Here is a 16330-nt window from a genome sequence, read left to right as displayed (position 1 = left end):
AAAAAAAAAAAAAAAAAAAACTGTAAGGGATGAAATCCCCAGCATAGAGACCCTTTCCTGCAACTCTGCTATCCAAGCTGTGTTACTTGGCCAAGTGTCACTCAAAGCACTTCTTTTTTCATGTATTTAGTACAGGGTTTACAGGGTCTCACTATGTAGATGGGACTCATAGTGACTCTCCAGTTTTCTGCCTCTCAGGTGTCTAGTCTCATTCGCCATCTCAGCGCACCCCGGGGACAGGGCCGGCACGACACCAACGCACATTTTTGTGCAGGGTACCTCACAAATGACTGGGAAAAAAAAAAAAAAAAAAACACACAAATGACTGGAAAAGGTTCCCAAACAAGAGGTAGGGAGGTATATAACTGAGTAGTGTAGTAGAGGCAATGCGTGAGGCAACACACCAAAAATGTGCCCTACCAAGGAATGACAATTCCCAGTATAATTTCACCTACTCCCAATCTTGAAAGGATTCCTACTAAACCAGGTATCTTCACACTGGCAAACAGACATGGAGAGCTTTTAGTACAGCTGATATCTGCCCCTGAACAGGTCAGAAGGCTCTGAGAACACGTATCTCTCCCATCCAAGTACTAACCAGGCCCGACCCTGCTTAGCTTCCGAGATCAGATCGGGCACATTTAGGGTGGTATGGCTGTAGACAAGAAAACATGTATTTCTAAGAAGTTCCCACGATAGCCTAATCATTTGTCTGAGAACCAATTTTTGAGAACCACTGCTCTAGGACATACTTTAGATTAAATATGTAATTAAAAAGCTACACAGGGGCTGGTGAGATGGCTCAGTGGTCTAAAGCACCTACTTAGAACAAGCTCAGCAAAGCACAGGGACCACGGTTCAATCCCCCAGCCCCACATGCCAGCCAGCCCCGCCCCCTGGTGGGCTGAGCTGGCCACACACACACACACACACACACATAAATAAAGAATTTTAAAAAAATAAATAAATAAAAAGCTACACACACATGCAGGAGGATAAGTTTGAGAGCAGCCTAGATTACACAGTGAGTTCAAGGCTAGTCTGCACTACAGAGACCTTATCTCCCAAAAAAAAAAAAAAAAAATCCAAAGCAGTCCAAAACGTGTACCTTGCAATTTCTTTGTTAACTCTGGTCCTCATTTCATCTTCTTCAACTGCACTTGCCCAGTCTGAGCATCTAGATAGGGGCTTATGGGCTTCAGGAGTTGTGAAGCTGAAATAAAATGGAAATGCACCTCAAAACTTGAAAGAATTTTCAGTTTCCTTTCCAATAGGTCAGGCTATAGTGAGGCTGTTGAGCAGAAGGCCAGAAAATAAACTTAGGAAGTCAACATTAAAGAAAATCTCTGCTCCAAACTTTCTAATTCAGTTTCGATAATTCTTTTCAGGCTTTCCTAGAATTTCATCAGAAAAGTTCTCATGGGCTGGTGAGACAGCTTAGCAGTCTAAAGCACCTGCTTAGGGAAGCAGGCAGGAACACAGGGACCTTGCTCAGATCCCCAGCACCAAATGCAGTACAACCCCCAGGGCAGGCAGAGCAGGCCACAAAAAAAAAAAAAAAAAACTTCCCACCCACTGTGTGCAAGCGCTGGCTAAATCATGGGGGGACACAGTCCACTGAAAAACAGGAAGGCAGGACCTACCTTTCAGATGCCTGTGCTATAGAACACATGCTGCAGTTATAATGTACATGTATTTCTGAGTCTTTGCTGCTTACATGGGACTGTAAGGTAAAGGGGCACACCTACACTGAGTCATTTTATTTTGTTTTGTGGTGCCGGGGATCAAACCCAGGGCCTTGTGCATGCAAGGCAAGACTCCACCACTGAGCCACATTCCCAGCCCTAAATTATAACTAATTTAGGAATTCAATTTTATCTCAAAGTGGAGAAAACTGGCAATTTAAAAACTCAAGGATTAGTGCCAAAAACTCTAGCTGTAAGTACTCCTTATTTATAGGCTTACATTTCCCTTTTTTCTCCCCACTTTCCTATTCACCTTTTCTAATGCACCAAAACTACACACTGGCAAGGCATGATACTATATACCTATAACCCCAGCTACTTGGGAAACTAAGGCAGGAACATCACAAAGTTCAAGCCTAGTCTGAGAACTTAGTACCATCTCAAAATGATTTTAAAAGGATGGGGATATGGCTCAAGAATGAAGCATTTCCCTAACACATGTGAGACCCTAGGCTCACTCCATATACTGGAAAATACACTTTTTTTTTTTTTGCGATACCAGGGATTGAACTTAGAACCCTGTGCTTGCCAGGCAAGCACTTATTCTACTGAGCTATCTCCCTGGGCCCACAATTTTTTTTAAAATTGGACATTTGATTTTTTTTTTAATTTTTTTTTTAATTTTTTTTAATTTGTGAGGGGGGCAGCTCAGCCCACCAGGGGGCGGGGCAGGCTGGCATGTGGTCCCTGTGCTTTGCTAAGCTTGTTCTAAGTAGGTGCTTTAGACTACTGAGCCATCTCACCAGCCCCTGGACACTGATTACAACTGGAAAAAAAAAAAAAAAAACCTCCTGTATTCTAGCTATTATGTTTAAAATTTTAAAAATGCAATTTAAATAAGTGAGCCTGGGGCCAGGGAAATAGCTCAGTAGAGTAAGCGCTTGCCTGAGTAAGCTCAAGAGCCTGAGTTCAATGCCCAGTTCCACCAAACAAATAAAAGTAATCTTCCAGGGGGCCTGCCCATTAGCTCAGTTTAAGTGCCTGCTTAAACAAAGCAGTCAGTCTCAGGCGCTGTGGTTCAAAACCCAGATACTCAAGCCAAACCAGACCTGCGCTGAAGGCAACCTCAGGCCAAAAAAAAAAAACCACCCTTCTGTCATTTTAACTTATACAAATACTGTTGAACATAACACTTATTCTATAGTTAAATGACAAATTAAACTACTACTTCCAATCCAAAACATAAAAGTAATCTTCTGGATTTTAAAAATGGAAAGCCGCTACAATCCTAGAATCTGTGTAACTTCTGGAAATTCTGTAATCCTGAGATGCTGAAGCAAGAGGACCTCAAGTTCAAACCCAGCCTGTGCAATTTAGAACCCCAACTCAATATACATAGATATGGGTATCAAAATAAAAATGGCTTAAAAGGTCTGAAATCAAAATTGGCAACTGAAAGTTGACTCAATAATTCTGTCACAGGTACAGAGCAGAATCAAATGGAGGTCTGCCCAGAGCTGGGTGGACTCCACCATGCTCACTAGTACATGAGGAGCAACAGGCCTCTATCTCCCAGCCAGGACAGATATCTGAACTACAAGAACAGTTTAAAGAGTGCATATTGCAATACCTTTTGGGAGGCTAAAACCCATTTCTGAAATTAGGCAAATTATATTCATAATCTACCCTCTGTGACAAGCCTGCTTTCACACACTGAGTTAACTTCTTTTCCACTGGGACCGCTTTCCCTCCCCACCATCACACCCAGACTAGAGGCAGATATTGCATTTGTTGGGTGCCTGCAGGCAGCTCTACAAAGCACACAGTGCAGGACAAGCGGGGAGGCCATGGACTGACAAATTTCTGCTGTTTTGGAAGAAGGAAGAGGTTGTATGACCCACCTATGAACTACAAGACTACGGTGCAGGTACTACCACCTTCAAGAAACTGGCTAACAGGGGCCAAGAGGGGCAGGGGAGATGGCTCAGAAGAATAAGTGCTTCCTGGGCAAGCACAAGGGCCTGAGTTCAATCCCTGGTTCTGCCCCCCCCCAAAATAAAAGAAAAAAGAAACTGGCTAAGAACGGGTTTTTTTTTTGGGGGGGGGACGACTTGGGATTGAACTCAGGGGCAAGCGCTTATTCTACTAAGCCATCTCTCTGGCCCAAGAACGTAAATTTGCTCTTCAGCTAAAGGAGACTAAAGGAGAGTTCAGAAACTGATCTCCAAATTTTTGTTTACTCTGGCCTTGAGCTTTTCGCCCTCAGGTGCCAGAGTGGAGAGGGGCGATTACGCGCTAGGCCTTCTTCCAAGTTCTCTTATACTCAAGTCTTTAAGGGTTTTTTTTTTTTTTTTTTTTTTTTTTTTTTTTTCCTTCCTCGAATGCCTTCAGGGCACTTTTGGCCAGCGGGAGAGTTGTGAGGTTCAAACTCCAGGAACCTGAGGCTGACAGCTTTGTGGAAGCAGCCACTTAAAGGACTGAGCTGGGGCCAGGCCCCCATACCCAAGTCTTTAAATACTGCAAATATCACTGGTGTGTGGAATCAGCCTTAACTAGGGACTCCCACTGACCACTTCCACTTGAGGACTGTCGGGCTCCCACCCTCTCCAAGAGGGGGAATGTCTCCCAATCACCAAGAGCCCAAAAACTTGGGATTTTCCACTTATCCAGCAGCACCAAGTCTTAGAGGGCTTGCCCGCAAGTGTCCTGAACCTGAGTTCCCCACCACCTTCGCTGCCCCCTGTGGTCCTGGCCGAGCTACTATGTCTTTACCCTCTAACAACTCTCAAGAGACCAAAAACCTCCCCGAGCTAAAGGCCTGGGCAGGGGCTGGGGAGATGGCTCAGTGGAATAAGCACTTCCCTGGGAAGTGCAAGGGCCTGAGTTCAATCCCTGGTTCCGCAAAAAATAATAATAATAATAATAATAGTAACAAAAAATAAAGGCCTGGGCATAAAACACCACCTCCTTCACCCCACCCCCACCTCCGGTCAACACCGACCAACTCTCCTGAAACCTCTCCCCTGAACTGCCCACATCGCTGTTTCCTGCCTACTTCAGGCCCCCCTGAATTACCCTGTTACCTTCCTGTTCCACTCCCAGCTACCTTGTCCAACTGGCATCCTGTCCTTCCTGGCAAACCGCCTAACTTAGAAAACGCTCGACTCAAAATACAGCAACATAGGCTCTCACAGAGCACCCTGGGAAGCATCAGGAGGCAAGGATCAGCGAGCTCAAGCTCTGCCTCTCATTCTGGCTCTCACGTAACACATTTAGGACTCTGATACAACACTTACCTTCTCAAAGACGACTAAAGCTAAAAAAACAACTAGCACCTTGGGTTTTTTCAAAGACGGTGTCTGGACACCTCTGGCACTCTTGTACAGCCTAATAAACCTAGCTGACCTGCTCCGGCTGAAACCAGTTTTGCCGCCACCTATCCCCGGAAAGATGCTCTCCAGGCGGGGCGCAGAGATAAAGGACCCCCAACTGGGTCCCCGAACTGCACCTTCCCGACAGCGCGACGCGGACACCGCCCCGCACCCCCCGCCCGCGCGGCTACCTCACCTCTCGGGCCTGCGATCGGCGCGGCGCTCGTCCTCCTCCGGCTTCCGGCGCCTCCCATCGGCTCTGCGCTTACGCCCGAAGCTCCAGCGCGCGGGGGATGGCGGGCTGCGGGTCGGGTCGGGTCGGGTCGGGTCGGGTCCGGCCGGCCAGGCCCCCTCCCCCACACCTCGGGAACCGTCCCCGCCCGCCCCGAACCGCCTCCCCGGGACCCCGCAGCTCAGGAACCGTGCCCTCACGGCCCGCACGACCGCCTCCGGGCCCGCCTACCGCGCACGGCCAGCTCACCTGGAGTACCCGGGCAGGCCTCGCGGCCGGCAAGCCATGGCGGACAACCGAAGTGCAGCGGCGACGAGACACAAGAGGCGTCGAAAGCGCCGGCCGTCTCTGGGCACGCCCCGCCCCCAACCGCGCTTAAGTGCGCCAGGCCCCGCCCCTCGGCTCTCCCGCGCGCGGGGCCGGGCGAGACCACGAGGCCCCCACGAGCGGGGGAGGAGGCTGGCAGGCGCGAGCGCCTCGCGATGCACCAGGGCTTGGACCGAGGCCGGAGGCAGTGGGGAGCCGCGAGCCTGCGCCGCCGGAGACCGCCTCCCGAGAAAGCGGGGCGAGGGCCACAGCTTCTCCGAGCAACGCCAAAGGAACTATCAGCCCCCGCAGGCTCGCGGGCGGCCGGCGCCCCAGGGGTCCGAGCGCTGATTGGCCGCGCCTTCGCGGGCGGAGGGTATTGGCGGGAGATTCGGCGCGCGCGCCGGGGCCGCCCGGGAAGGGCTGAGCAGGCGTGCCCACCAGCGGCCCGCCCACCGTAGGCGCGCCTCGCCGCAGCCGCGCGCCGGGCGGGCCTCCGAGCCCGACCCCGGAAGGCGCCAGTGCGGGCTGCGGCGGCCCCGCCCACGCGGCAGCGCCCGCGGGCCTGGGCCTTGGAGTGTCGCTTTTTTGGATTCTGTTTTCGTGGTAATGGCGTGGAACCCACGACCTTCTTACTGAGTTTACTCTCCAGCCACTCGTATCTCTGAGTAACCCAAGCCGGCCTCAAGTCAGGGATCTGCTTCAGCCTAGACGCCTGGGTTGCAGGCGTGCACCACCACCCCACCACCCTGTAAATCATTAAAAGCTTTGGAGTAATCTCGGCCAAAAAATGGCCATTACGCTGGTGCTCACAGTCGCACACCTGCCGTCACTGATCCGATCCGGCCGCGGGGTCTCTCCTCGCGGCTTAGGGACTCCGTTCACGCGCTGCGACCAACTGAAGGAATCCCAGGCCTTGGACCTTGGACTACCAGAGTCTCGCTCTCTATCGGTGGTCCTGGGCCCTATGGGTTTCAGCGGCCTGTTGGGCCCACTATTAAAGGACAAGGCTGAAGATGTCCCAGCCCGAGCAGCTGTCTGCGCCCTGGGCATGAGGGCACGTTTTCTGGGGTCAACTGGGTGCATGCCCTGCCCCTTTCCAACTCCACAAGGCATCCCACAGAGGCCCTTCATGGGCATGGCGCGTTCCCACCTGCTTTCTCCCTGGACAAAACGCTGTCACACCATTGTTTCTAACCCATCTTTCCCGATACCTCCAACCACTGCCCCAAATGCTGTAAAGCTTTAAAGTCAGGTGAAGCCAAAATACAGCACTTGGTAGTAATCTTTTATTAAGCACTGTACTACTTAGCTACATTTTTATTTACAAAAGTAATTTAACTTAAGAAGAAACCTCAATCCACCCAGAAACTCTGCTCCCGCAGCAGGACGCCAGCACCCCCACCCTGTAGAGCAGGACGCCAGCACTCCCACCCTGTAGAACTGACCTTGCTCTGCCGAGCGGGCCTGGGCCAGGGGCGGCTGAAAGTCAGGCGGCTTCTGGTGGGGGCCACAGTGTGAAGACCCAGCACGCGTGCCTTTGCCGAGTCTCCCACCTGCACCATGTGGAGCGGGCAGCATGCCCCTCAGAGGCATGTGCCTCTGCTGAGACCCACCCAGGCCTAAGGCCTGGCTCTACACAGTCCCAGGAGACAAGGCTCTAGGTGTCACCACGACACCTGGGGTTTTAACTCTGCAACACCTCCCTCCACCCTTGCCCTAGGCCAAGTGTCTGAGGCTTTGGCCTTCTGTAGCCTGGGTTAGCAGGAAAGGCACCAAGAGCACAGTGAGGACTTGTAGGCACAGGGCAGGTCCCATGAATGTTCAAGTACCACTTGGCCTATCCACAGGTTGCCACACCTGTTTCCTGATCCAGGGGTGGCCCTCAATTTCCAGCAGCCACCAGGAAGCCCCAGGCTGGGCAAGCACAGAAGAGTGGTTCCCCATCTCCCCTCCACCACCGGGCTCCACCCCGGTCCTCCCAGCAGCCTCTGCGTGCCAGCAAGTGGCCAGGCTGGACGGGGCTGGAGAGCAGGTTGGGTCAGACAAGAGTCTGGCTGGTAACTGAGAGCAAGTGTGCTCCATAAAGGTAAGGCAGCGTGACCAGGTGAAGCCCACTCGGTCACACTAGGGGCCTCGGGCCTTGGTGAACTCAGTGTGGAGCACCTGCCTCATCCAGAGCCAAGTAAGCGCAGAAGAAGGTGCTGACTGCCCTGGGAAGAGGGGTGCAAATGCTGTGCTTGGCATCCAGCCTTTGGCAGGGGCCCAGGGCACTAGCTGCTCCTAAACGCAGCTGGATGGAGACAGAGCCAGGCTCAGACCCCAAAGGCCCCACCAACACCCACAGTAACATTCAGCGCACAGTACACACATCCAGGATGCAGAAGCGCGCCCGGCAGGTAGGACAGGGTACACGACTGGCCAGCCAGGTGTCAGGACGCTGGGGGTCCTGGCGGCTGGCAAACCACTTTCCCATACACGTGAGACACCACATTGGGCGGCAATAGCACTGCTGGCACTCCCCTGTGGCCGGCTCCTGGCAGGTCTTCACCAGCTTCACATTAGCTCGGGTCTGCATGCAGCCAATGCAGGGCTCCAGCTCCTGCAAGGGGCACAGGAGTCACAAGAGTCCAGTGATATGGCCTGAAGGCAGCCCACCCCACCCCTCAGATCTGGCCCCACCTGGCTGCTGGGCACTGAGTAAGCTGGGTTGACCTCCACCAGGGAGGCAAATGTCTCCAGGAACAGGTCGCCCAAGCTCTGGTGGATGACCACGTTGGCCGCGCTACGGATGGGGGCCTGAAGTTTCTCACACAGTTCGCCATACTCTGTGGAGCTCAGCCTGTAGGAAGTATAGCCTGTGGGCCCTTGACCTGGGGCCTTGGAGAGATGTCCAGGGCAGTGGCCAGCAAAGATGCCCACGGACCCAAGGTCACCCACCCTGAGGGGCTGGAACAGCTGGAAGCCAAGGTGTCACCTAGCCACAACCCCAAGCCATCCCAGCCTGTTTCCTAGGAAGCTCAGAGAGGGATGGCATGTGTGGAAGTTGAGGCAGTGGCCCTAAGGGTGGTGTCACACAGGCCCCAGAGGGACATGAAGGCCACCAAGTACTTACCGGATGTCGAAGGGCTGCACAGCAGGGCTGATGCTGGCTATGTGGATGGTGAGAAGCTGCACAGGCAGGTTTGAGTCTGGCGAGAGCTCGTGCTGCCGAGACTCTGTCACAGTCAGGTGCACGTCCTGCTGCTGGGCCACATGCACACGGTATGTGGTCACCTTCATCACCCACGTGTCTGTCACAATTACACGAGCACCTGGCACCCCAGTAGCAAACTTGTCTATACGCCGGAACTCAGTGTTGATGGAGGAGGCAACAGCCTGCCAGCCTGACTGTGGGAGGGCATAGAGGGCCAGCGTGCGGGCCAGTGGGTGGTGGGCCCACTGGTCCCGGGACCAGTAGTAGATCAGAGTGCAGGCAGCAGAGGGGAGCGCCACAGCCAGCACGAGGAGGAGCTGCCAGGCCTCTGAGGCCTGCCCAGGAGAGTATAGCTGCTTTTCGGAGGCTGCAAAGCACATGCCGACATAGTAGCCTGCAAAGAAGAAGTTACTTCAGGGTGGGTGAGGGCTGCTGAGGCAATCCTCCCTCGGTAGTAGCCACCTCTGAGCTGGGAGAAGGAAAGGGCCACTTCCTCTCTTGTCACTTGCCCTTGGCCTCACCACCCCTCTACTTTCACAGCAGGCCTGGCTCCACCAGTAACAACAGCACTAGTACATATGTCAGGGAAAAACATTTTGAACTTAGTTTTACACAACACATAAACAGGGCTGGCGAGATGGCTCAGTGGTCTAAAGCACCTACTTGGAACAAGCTTGGCAAAGCACAGGGACTGCGGTTCAATCCCCAGCACCACATGCCAGCCAGCCCCGCCCCCTGGTGGGCTGAGCTGGCCACACACACACACACACACACACACACACAAAATAAATAAATGTTTAAAAAAAAAAAAAAACACATAAACAACAGAGGAAAATAACCTAAAAAGAAATCCTAAAATTGTAAAATGAAAACACATATAACAATCTGGCTGCACTCTGGCCCACTTCAGGGTCCTGGGGGCCAGGGCACATAAGGGACAAATTGAATGTCAACATGACTGGTAGAGCAGACCGTGAAGGACTGCAGAGGCAGGCTACAGCTTGCAAAGTATGATAATAAATGCTTGTTTCTGGCCAAATAACTATATACTAAGATAATTTGTCATGCTGCAACAAGTAACTAATAAGTCTATAAAACTAGCAAATTTCCAAAAATCAGAAACAGAAGTTGGTGAGACATTAAGACTGGCTCTACTATCTGCTCTGGCATCCTGGTGTGGCTTGTGCTCCCCAAGTTTGGGATCCCCATTTATGTAATGGGGATCCCATGGCAAGGATACCTCCACCCCATAGCTGCCTCCAGCTGTGCAGTGTGCAGGCTGCTTCGTCCCCACCCCAACAATTCCTGTCTCTAGAGCTGCAGGTGTGACAAAGCCACTTGTCATCTGTCCTCCCAGTCATAACGTTTTCTGTCTGACTTCCAAAGGCCTCCCACCTGCTTCCCCATCTCTAGCTACTGCCATATCCCAACACTGTCCTCAATCCACCCCCCAGCCAGCTCGCAGAGCCACCTCCCTGAGGCTCCCCTAGTGCCTGATGGCCCAGTATTGGCCTGAACAGCCCCTGAGAGTCCTGGCCTGGCACTGAGGCCTGTGCACCTGTCGCCCCCAACACACACACACACACAGCATCGCTGTGCACGCCGAAGTCAGTAAGGCCCAGGACTTGAACTGCTGGACCGGAGCTTTTCTTTCCCTTGCAAGCCTGGTAAAAAGCAAAGACCCCAAAACTCCTGCCCGCTCAGCCTGGGCTTGCGCTAGGGTCCCGCTACCTCAGGTAGCTCTGCCCCACCCACCGATGGCTTCAGGGCCCTGTCCCAGCGGGGGAGCTAAGTGCAGTCCCCTCCTGGCGCCGCGGGTCCAACGGCCAGCACCTCGCCTCAGTCACCTCCAGGTGAGGATCGCGCCTGACTCGGACGACCCCGGACCTACACTGGAGACTCACCGAGCGGCAGCAGCGAATGGCACAGCAGCGTGGCGGCAGTGCGGCGCAGGTGGTAGGAAACGAAGGCTGCGTCTTCGCTGCCCAGCCAGCCGGACAGCAGGTTCTGCACCGTGAGCCCGGCCGAGTGGAACTCGTTAGGTGTAAACACGAAACACACGGCGAAGACCAGGTAGGCCAGCGTAAAGGTCATCTCCGGGCTGTCCATCGCGCCGCCGCCCCCAGAGAGGTAAGAAACCCACACGTCCTGTTCTGGGCGATCGGCGGATCGTGGTCATTGCAGTCGCCGTTACCTTTGGTACAGGCGTCGCCCCAGGCCTACCGCAGGGCACCCTGGGAGATCGACTCTGGCGAGTACCCCGCAAGGCACGCTGGGAAGCCGAGTCGCCTCTGCCCCGCCCCCCGCGGGGCCCTCTGGGAAATTGAGTCTCCTTCCGGGCGGACTGCGAGGCGCTCTGGGAGGATTTCAGGGCCCCCGCACGGTGGGCTGCTGAGCTAGTCCCCACGAAGGTGCAAGTGTCTTGTCTTGAGCAACCCTGTAGGAGGCGCTAAACCAGGTTTCAATTCACAGCTAAGAGAAGTGGGGTCCTAGTAAGCTGGTCTCTGGCCCGGGCTATACCGCACAGCACTCTCGCGTCCGCAGCATAGCCCGAAACTCCCGGGGCAATGGCGGGATCTGAAGCTGCTACCCAACCGCGAGCGCCCAAGCACAGCTACGAGGGCCAGCCGCTCCCAGTTTGCCCTCGATCCCGGAAGCGGAATTGTTGGTGCGTGAGGAGGCGGGGTCTGTAACAGGCGGCCTTCTATTGGTCGCGGGCTGCGCCGCCGCCGTCGACCGCAAGCTGATTGGGCACGCGGCACCAACCGTCGGTATTTGAATTCTCCGGCGCGGCGGGTACCGTAGGGAACTGAAAAGGCGGATCTCCTTTCTTCGACTCGCTTTGCTTGCACGGCGCACTTCTTTCCCCGTGGCGGGCGGCAGCGCGGGCCCACCACCCAGCAGCGGCGGGCAGGTAGGCAGCGGCTGCTGGGAGCCCACAAGGGGTGGGAGCGGCCAGGGTCCCGAGCCGGGGGCCAGCTGACCTCCGCCGGGCTGCGTCTCGGAAGGGCCCCGGGGAAGGGCCGCTCCCCAGCCGGCGGGTTACTGCCGCAGAAGTCCTACTCTCCACCGCGGCTCGCGGAGACCGTGGCTCTGCCCCGCCTCTCTGCTGACCCATTTCCTCCTGCTCGAGCTTTTGCCACCGTCCCAGGAACACTTTTTTTTTTTGGTACCAGGCATTGAACTCAGAGCCCTGAGCTTGCCAGGCAAGCGCTTATTCTACTGAGCTATCTCCCCGGCCCCTAGAGACACCTTCTTGCTTGTTGGTCCTATAACTTCAGTCCTCCTGACGGGCCTGGCCCCACCCTCGAAATTTCTTTCTCTCTCTCTGTTTGTTTGTTTGTTTGTTTTGTTTTGTTTTTTTGGTACCAGGGCTCAAACTCGGGACCTTGCATTTGCCAGGCAAGCATTTACTCAACTGAGCTATCTCCCTGGCCCTCGAAATTTCTCTTGAAAACGCTTTTTCTCCAGCTTCCCAGTGCCTGCCCCTTGCTTGCAGGTTTCTCATTTCCAGCACCCTCCAGCGAGTGCATGCATGAGCGTTCCTCGGAGTCCAGGCCACCCTCTTCTCCCTTGCTAACCACCAGGCAAACTCTTGAGACCCCACATGTGGTGCGACTCTTAGTGCTAAAGCCTTGGTCATAAACACCTGCCAATCCACCAGGCATCATCAGCAAAGACCCCATCTCAAGAGAGTTGGGCTGGGGCCTGGGAGATGGCTCAGTAGAATAAATGCTTGTCTGGCAAGCGCAAGGGCAGGAGTTCAATCCCCAGTTCCGCCAAAAAAAAAGTTAGGCTTCCTCTAATCCCTGTATCCTGGAGTCTTATGTATACAGCCATCCGGTGCCCTCTGTCCAGCCCTGCCTATAACAGGGCTCCTCGGAGCTGAAAACCTACCATTGCCAGTGACTGCTGTTTTTCCACTTGGCACCATGGTTCAAGCCCTGTCCAAGCTCTCCTCCACTGGCTGCAGGAGACTGTTTTCATCACTTCTGCTCTTTCTTCCCTGTCCATCCACGAGTCTCCACGGTGGGCTTCCAAGTCAGGTCAGCCACCGCTCCTCCCAGTGCTGGCCCCCATCTCTGTCCTTTGCATAGTGGGTGCAAATGGACTGAGTCCCATTCTCTTGTTCTGTGGTCTCGCCTCACCTGCCCCTTGTGGTGCTGGATTTGCACAGGCCCCTGTAGAACCCAGATTCCTTCTGGCTCTTTGGTTTTCTTTGAGGCTTTGGGGGTTTTTTGGGTTTCTTCTCTGGCTCCTGCCCCACAGCATGGTGCCACAGTAAGAGTCCTTCTCCACACTGGTTCTCTGCTTAACCTGAGCAGTGCTGCCTGAAGCAAGACAGGATTCACCCCAGGCTTTCCAGCCCCACCTACAGGGAGTACCTGTTAAGAAAGGTACATCTCGGGCCCGGGGAGATGGCTCAGTAGAATAAGCGTTTGCCTCTTAAGTAGAAGGGCCTGAGTTCAATCCCTGGTTCTGCCCCCCCAACCCCCTCGCCAAAAAGTACATCTCCCTACATCCCTGTGGGGGTACTCCATCCATGGCTTGTGTCTGTCTAGGCAATGCAGTATCCTCGCCCTCACACTGATGCTAGTGTGTTCTACTTTTCTAGAATGAGTCTGCAAGTTGTAAACGACGAAAACGTCACCCGTGAAAAAAATGCAGAACACTGCAACTTCCTGTTTTCGCCAACAGCCCTTACCGGAAGAACATCTGTTCTTGGTCTGTCACAAAAGGATAATGTACCACCCAAGAACCCAGCTAAAGCCACCAAGGTAAGAGTGGGCTCTGTTTTGTGCTCACTGAGGCTCTGCATGCCACCGCCTGTGTAGTTGTGAACAGGTGCTCTGTCCTCCTCACTCTCCCATAGGTGACTTTTCAGACACCTCTGCGGGATCCACAGACACACAGGATCCTAAGTCCCAACATGACCAGCAAACTTGAGACTCTCTTTGCTCTGGATGACCGCATCGGGTTAGAAAACTCTCACTATTCTTGGATACAGAAAGAAACGTAAGTGTTAGTGCCATTTCTCTTTTCTCCCGATCTCTGCTCTGGGTGTATCAGGGCACAGCCTATGTGTCAGTGGAAAGTTAGTATTATCCTTAGAAAAGTTACTAATGAAATGAAAAGTTACTGGGGCTGGGGAGATAGCTCAGTGGAATAAGCAACTGCCTGGCAAGCACAGGGTTCTGAATTCAATCCCCGTACCGCCAAGAAGGAAAAAGAAAAGATACTAATGATCTCCTTAGTAAGTTTAAGTTCCATACCTCACTCCTTTGCTGTCTTCCTTGCCATTGGGTCTTTGTTTCTGTAACCTGACAAGACATTCTGACCTCATCTCCAGGAAGATGATCTGCAATTTCTTGTTTTTGCATTTGCCTCTTGGCTCCCTTTGCTCAACAGTGCTTCCCTTTTCCACAGTCAATGCTTGGAGAAAGCCGATGAGACTTGTAGGCAGAGAAACTCATGCAAAGGCCGGGGAGATGGCTCAGTGGAATAAGTGCTTCCCTGGCAAGCGCACAGGCCTGAGTTCAATCCCTGGTTCCGCCAAAAAGAAAAAAAAGAAACTCATTCAGCCCATTGGTCAGAGCACACACAGCTCAAGGGAATGGGACAAACTACTTGCCCACTGTGGGAGAAGCCCCTCTTCAGATAGACACACAAGCACAGGGGCAGGCTGGGCTTCGCAGATGGCCAAGTGGCCTGCTGGGATGACAGATGCTGACGCTTTGCCAGGAAATAGTACTTAACCTGTCTGCCATCAGGGACACAGTGGTGTCCAGGACAAGGAGGAACTTGTATCATTTGGAGCTGGGTCTGTAGTAGTCCTGGTGGTGGTTGTGGTCACAGTGGTAGTGTTAGTGGTACTGGGAGTGGGACCCAGGACCACAGGTATGCTGGCCAAACAATGCACTATATCCTCATCCTTTTTAAGGGAAGAGGTAGAATCTAAGTTGCTCCTGCTGGTCTAGAATTTGTGATCCAGGGGCCAGGGAGGTGGTTCAGTGGAATAAGCACTTCCCTGGCAAGCACAAGGGCCTGAGTTCAGTCCCTGGTTCCACAAAAAAAAAAAAAAGAAAGAAAGAAAGAAAGAAAGAAAGAAAGAAAGAAAAAAAGAAAGAAAGAGGCCAGGGAGATGGCTCAGTAGAATAAGGGCTTGCCTGGCAAGCACAAGCACCTGAGTTCAATCCCTGGTTCTGAAAAAAAAAGAAAAAAAGAATTTGTGATCCTCCCACCTCAGCCTCCCAAGTAGCAGGATTTACAGCTGTGTGCCGCTAACTGTACCTGGCTTGTGCTGATGTCTGCTGATTTTTGAAAACTTTTTTCATTTAGGGGCTGGGGAGATAGCTAAGTAGATGCACAAGGGCCTGAGTTCAATCCCCAATTCCGCAAAAAAAAAAAAAAAAAAAAAAAAAACGGGGCCAGGGAGATGGCTCAGTGAAAAAAGTGCTTCCCTTTCAAGGGCAAGAGCCTGAGTTCAATCCCCGGTTCCAAAAAGAAAACCACTTTCATTTAGATGGATTACATGGGCTGATAGAATAAGAACTTGCCTGGGAAGCACAAGGTTCTGAGTTCAATCCCCAGTACTGAAAAAAGAAAAAAAGATGGATTACAGATGTGTAGAAAAAAGCATAAGGAGCAAGATACTACTGTGTGTTCACTAGTATGTTCTTCAATTAAATCATGACCAAGTGCAACAACATTTGTCTGGGCCGCATGCTGCCTACACCCTGTGCAGTCACCTCAAACCTGAATCTGCTGCTCTTTCTATGTGTCCCCGCTGCTTTTGCACTTCTTGTTTGTCCTTCGTGACACTTGATCCAGTGTGATCAGAGCAAGTCATGTCCTATGCTAACCACTTCCAGCATGGGGAGATAAAGCCAAAGCTGTGGTGGATCTGACTAACTTTGAGGCCCAAGAGGGTCTTGCCTCGAACCCAGGCCCCAAGAGCCACCCAGCAGCCACTAAAGCACAGAAGAGAGAGGGCATTGGGAAGGCAAGCCTGAGAGGCAGGGTGGCATTTGATCTTGGCAGCCCAGGCGTGCATGTCTTTCCATGCTCTAGTTGCATAATTCTGGCCTGTTGCTGAGTACAAACTCTACAGGCACAGCAAGATACCCAGGTATCGGGGCCGGGGAGATGGCTCAGAATAAGCGCTTGTCTGGCAAGCTCAGGCGCCTCAGTTCAATCCCCGGTTCCGCCAAAAAAAAAAGATACCTAGGTATCCTGGAGTTCAGGGTTTATGGGAGGTAGGACAACTGTGACAGGCCAGCTACATGACAATGTCCTTATACCTGGCTTCTTAACCTTGAAGTTTTCACAGTTGGGGAGAAATTGTAAGAAGGCAGCTGTAAGCACAAGATCCTTTCTGCCTGAATCACTAAAGTGACAAGTCCGGCCTCTTCCAAGCAGTGGGAAAGTCAAATGACGCTCTTTTGTCCATTTGACGTGAGCCACAGCCATAGTTGTGAACCCAGAGCCTTTGCCCTGAGCCTCATCCCCAGCACTTGTTAAAATTTATTTCTACGGGGCC

General features: G+C 53.0%; 3 protein-coding genes across 5 annotated transcripts in view; 1 reads left to right on the top strand and 2 right to left on the bottom strand.

Annotated features, from left to right (window-relative positions):
- Positions 1 to 5715, bottom strand: part of Slbp (stem-loop binding protein) — a 17615-nt gene extending 11900 nt beyond the window's left edge. The window contains exons 1-3 of one of the 2 annotated variants that reach the window (XM_023700603.1): positions 5538 to 5673; positions 5253 to 5357; positions 1109 to 1213 (exon numbers count right to left, since the gene is read on the bottom strand). In XM_023700603.1, the coding sequence (XP_023556371.1) occupies positions 1109 to 1213; positions 5253 to 5357; positions 5538 to 5575 (248 nt within the window). In that variant the 5' untranslated portion in view covers positions 5576 to 5673. Of the gene's footprint in view, positions 1 to 1108; positions 1214 to 5252; positions 5358 to 5537 lie in introns of both variants that reach the window. The other variant, XM_023700604.1, reaches the window with a different exon arrangement.
- Positions 5716 to 7012: 1297 nt separating this feature from the next.
- Positions 7013 to 11028, bottom strand: Tmem129 (transmembrane protein 129). Of its 2 annotated transcripts, XM_004624625.2 has the most exons (4): positions 10695 to 11024; positions 8710 to 9184; positions 8277 to 8436; positions 7013 to 8196 (listed from the first exon to the last, which is right to left on the bottom strand). In XM_004624625.2, the coding sequence occupies exons 1-4, from the start codon at positions 10897 to 10899 to the stop codon at positions 7948 to 7950; spliced, it is 1089 nt and encodes a 362-aa protein (XP_004624682.1). In that variant the 5' UTR covers positions 10900 to 11024; the 3' UTR covers positions 7013 to 7947. The 2 variants fall into 2 exon arrangements, with proteins under 2 accessions (XP_004624682.1, XP_023556026.1); XM_023700258.1 differs by lacking the exon at positions 8277 to 8436 and having other exon boundaries at positions 8057 to 8196; positions 10695 to 11028.
- A 515-nt stretch (positions 11029 to 11543) lies between these two features.
- Tacc3 (transforming acidic coiled-coil containing protein 3) overlaps positions 11544 to 16330 on the top strand; it is a 14797-nt gene continuing 10010 nt past the window's right edge. The window contains exons 1-3 of the mRNA XM_023700249.1: positions 11544 to 11704; positions 13406 to 13568; positions 13664 to 13806. Coding sequence (XP_023556017.1) covers positions 13407 to 13568; positions 13664 to 13806 — 305 coding nt within the window. The 5' untranslated portion in view covers positions 11544 to 11704; position 13406. The remainder of the gene's footprint in view (positions 11705 to 13405; positions 13569 to 13663; positions 13807 to 16330) is intronic.

The sequence above is a fragment of the Octodon degus genome, unplaced genomic scaffold (assembly GCF_000260255.1).
Source record: "Octodon degus isolate 3935 unplaced genomic scaffold, OctDeg1.0 scaffold00006, whole genome shotgun sequence".
In the NCBI taxonomy this organism is placed as follows: domain Eukaryota; kingdom Metazoa; phylum Chordata; class Mammalia; order Rodentia; family Octodontidae; genus Octodon; species Octodon degus.
This window is presented reverse-complemented; position numbering and strand designations above follow the sequence as displayed.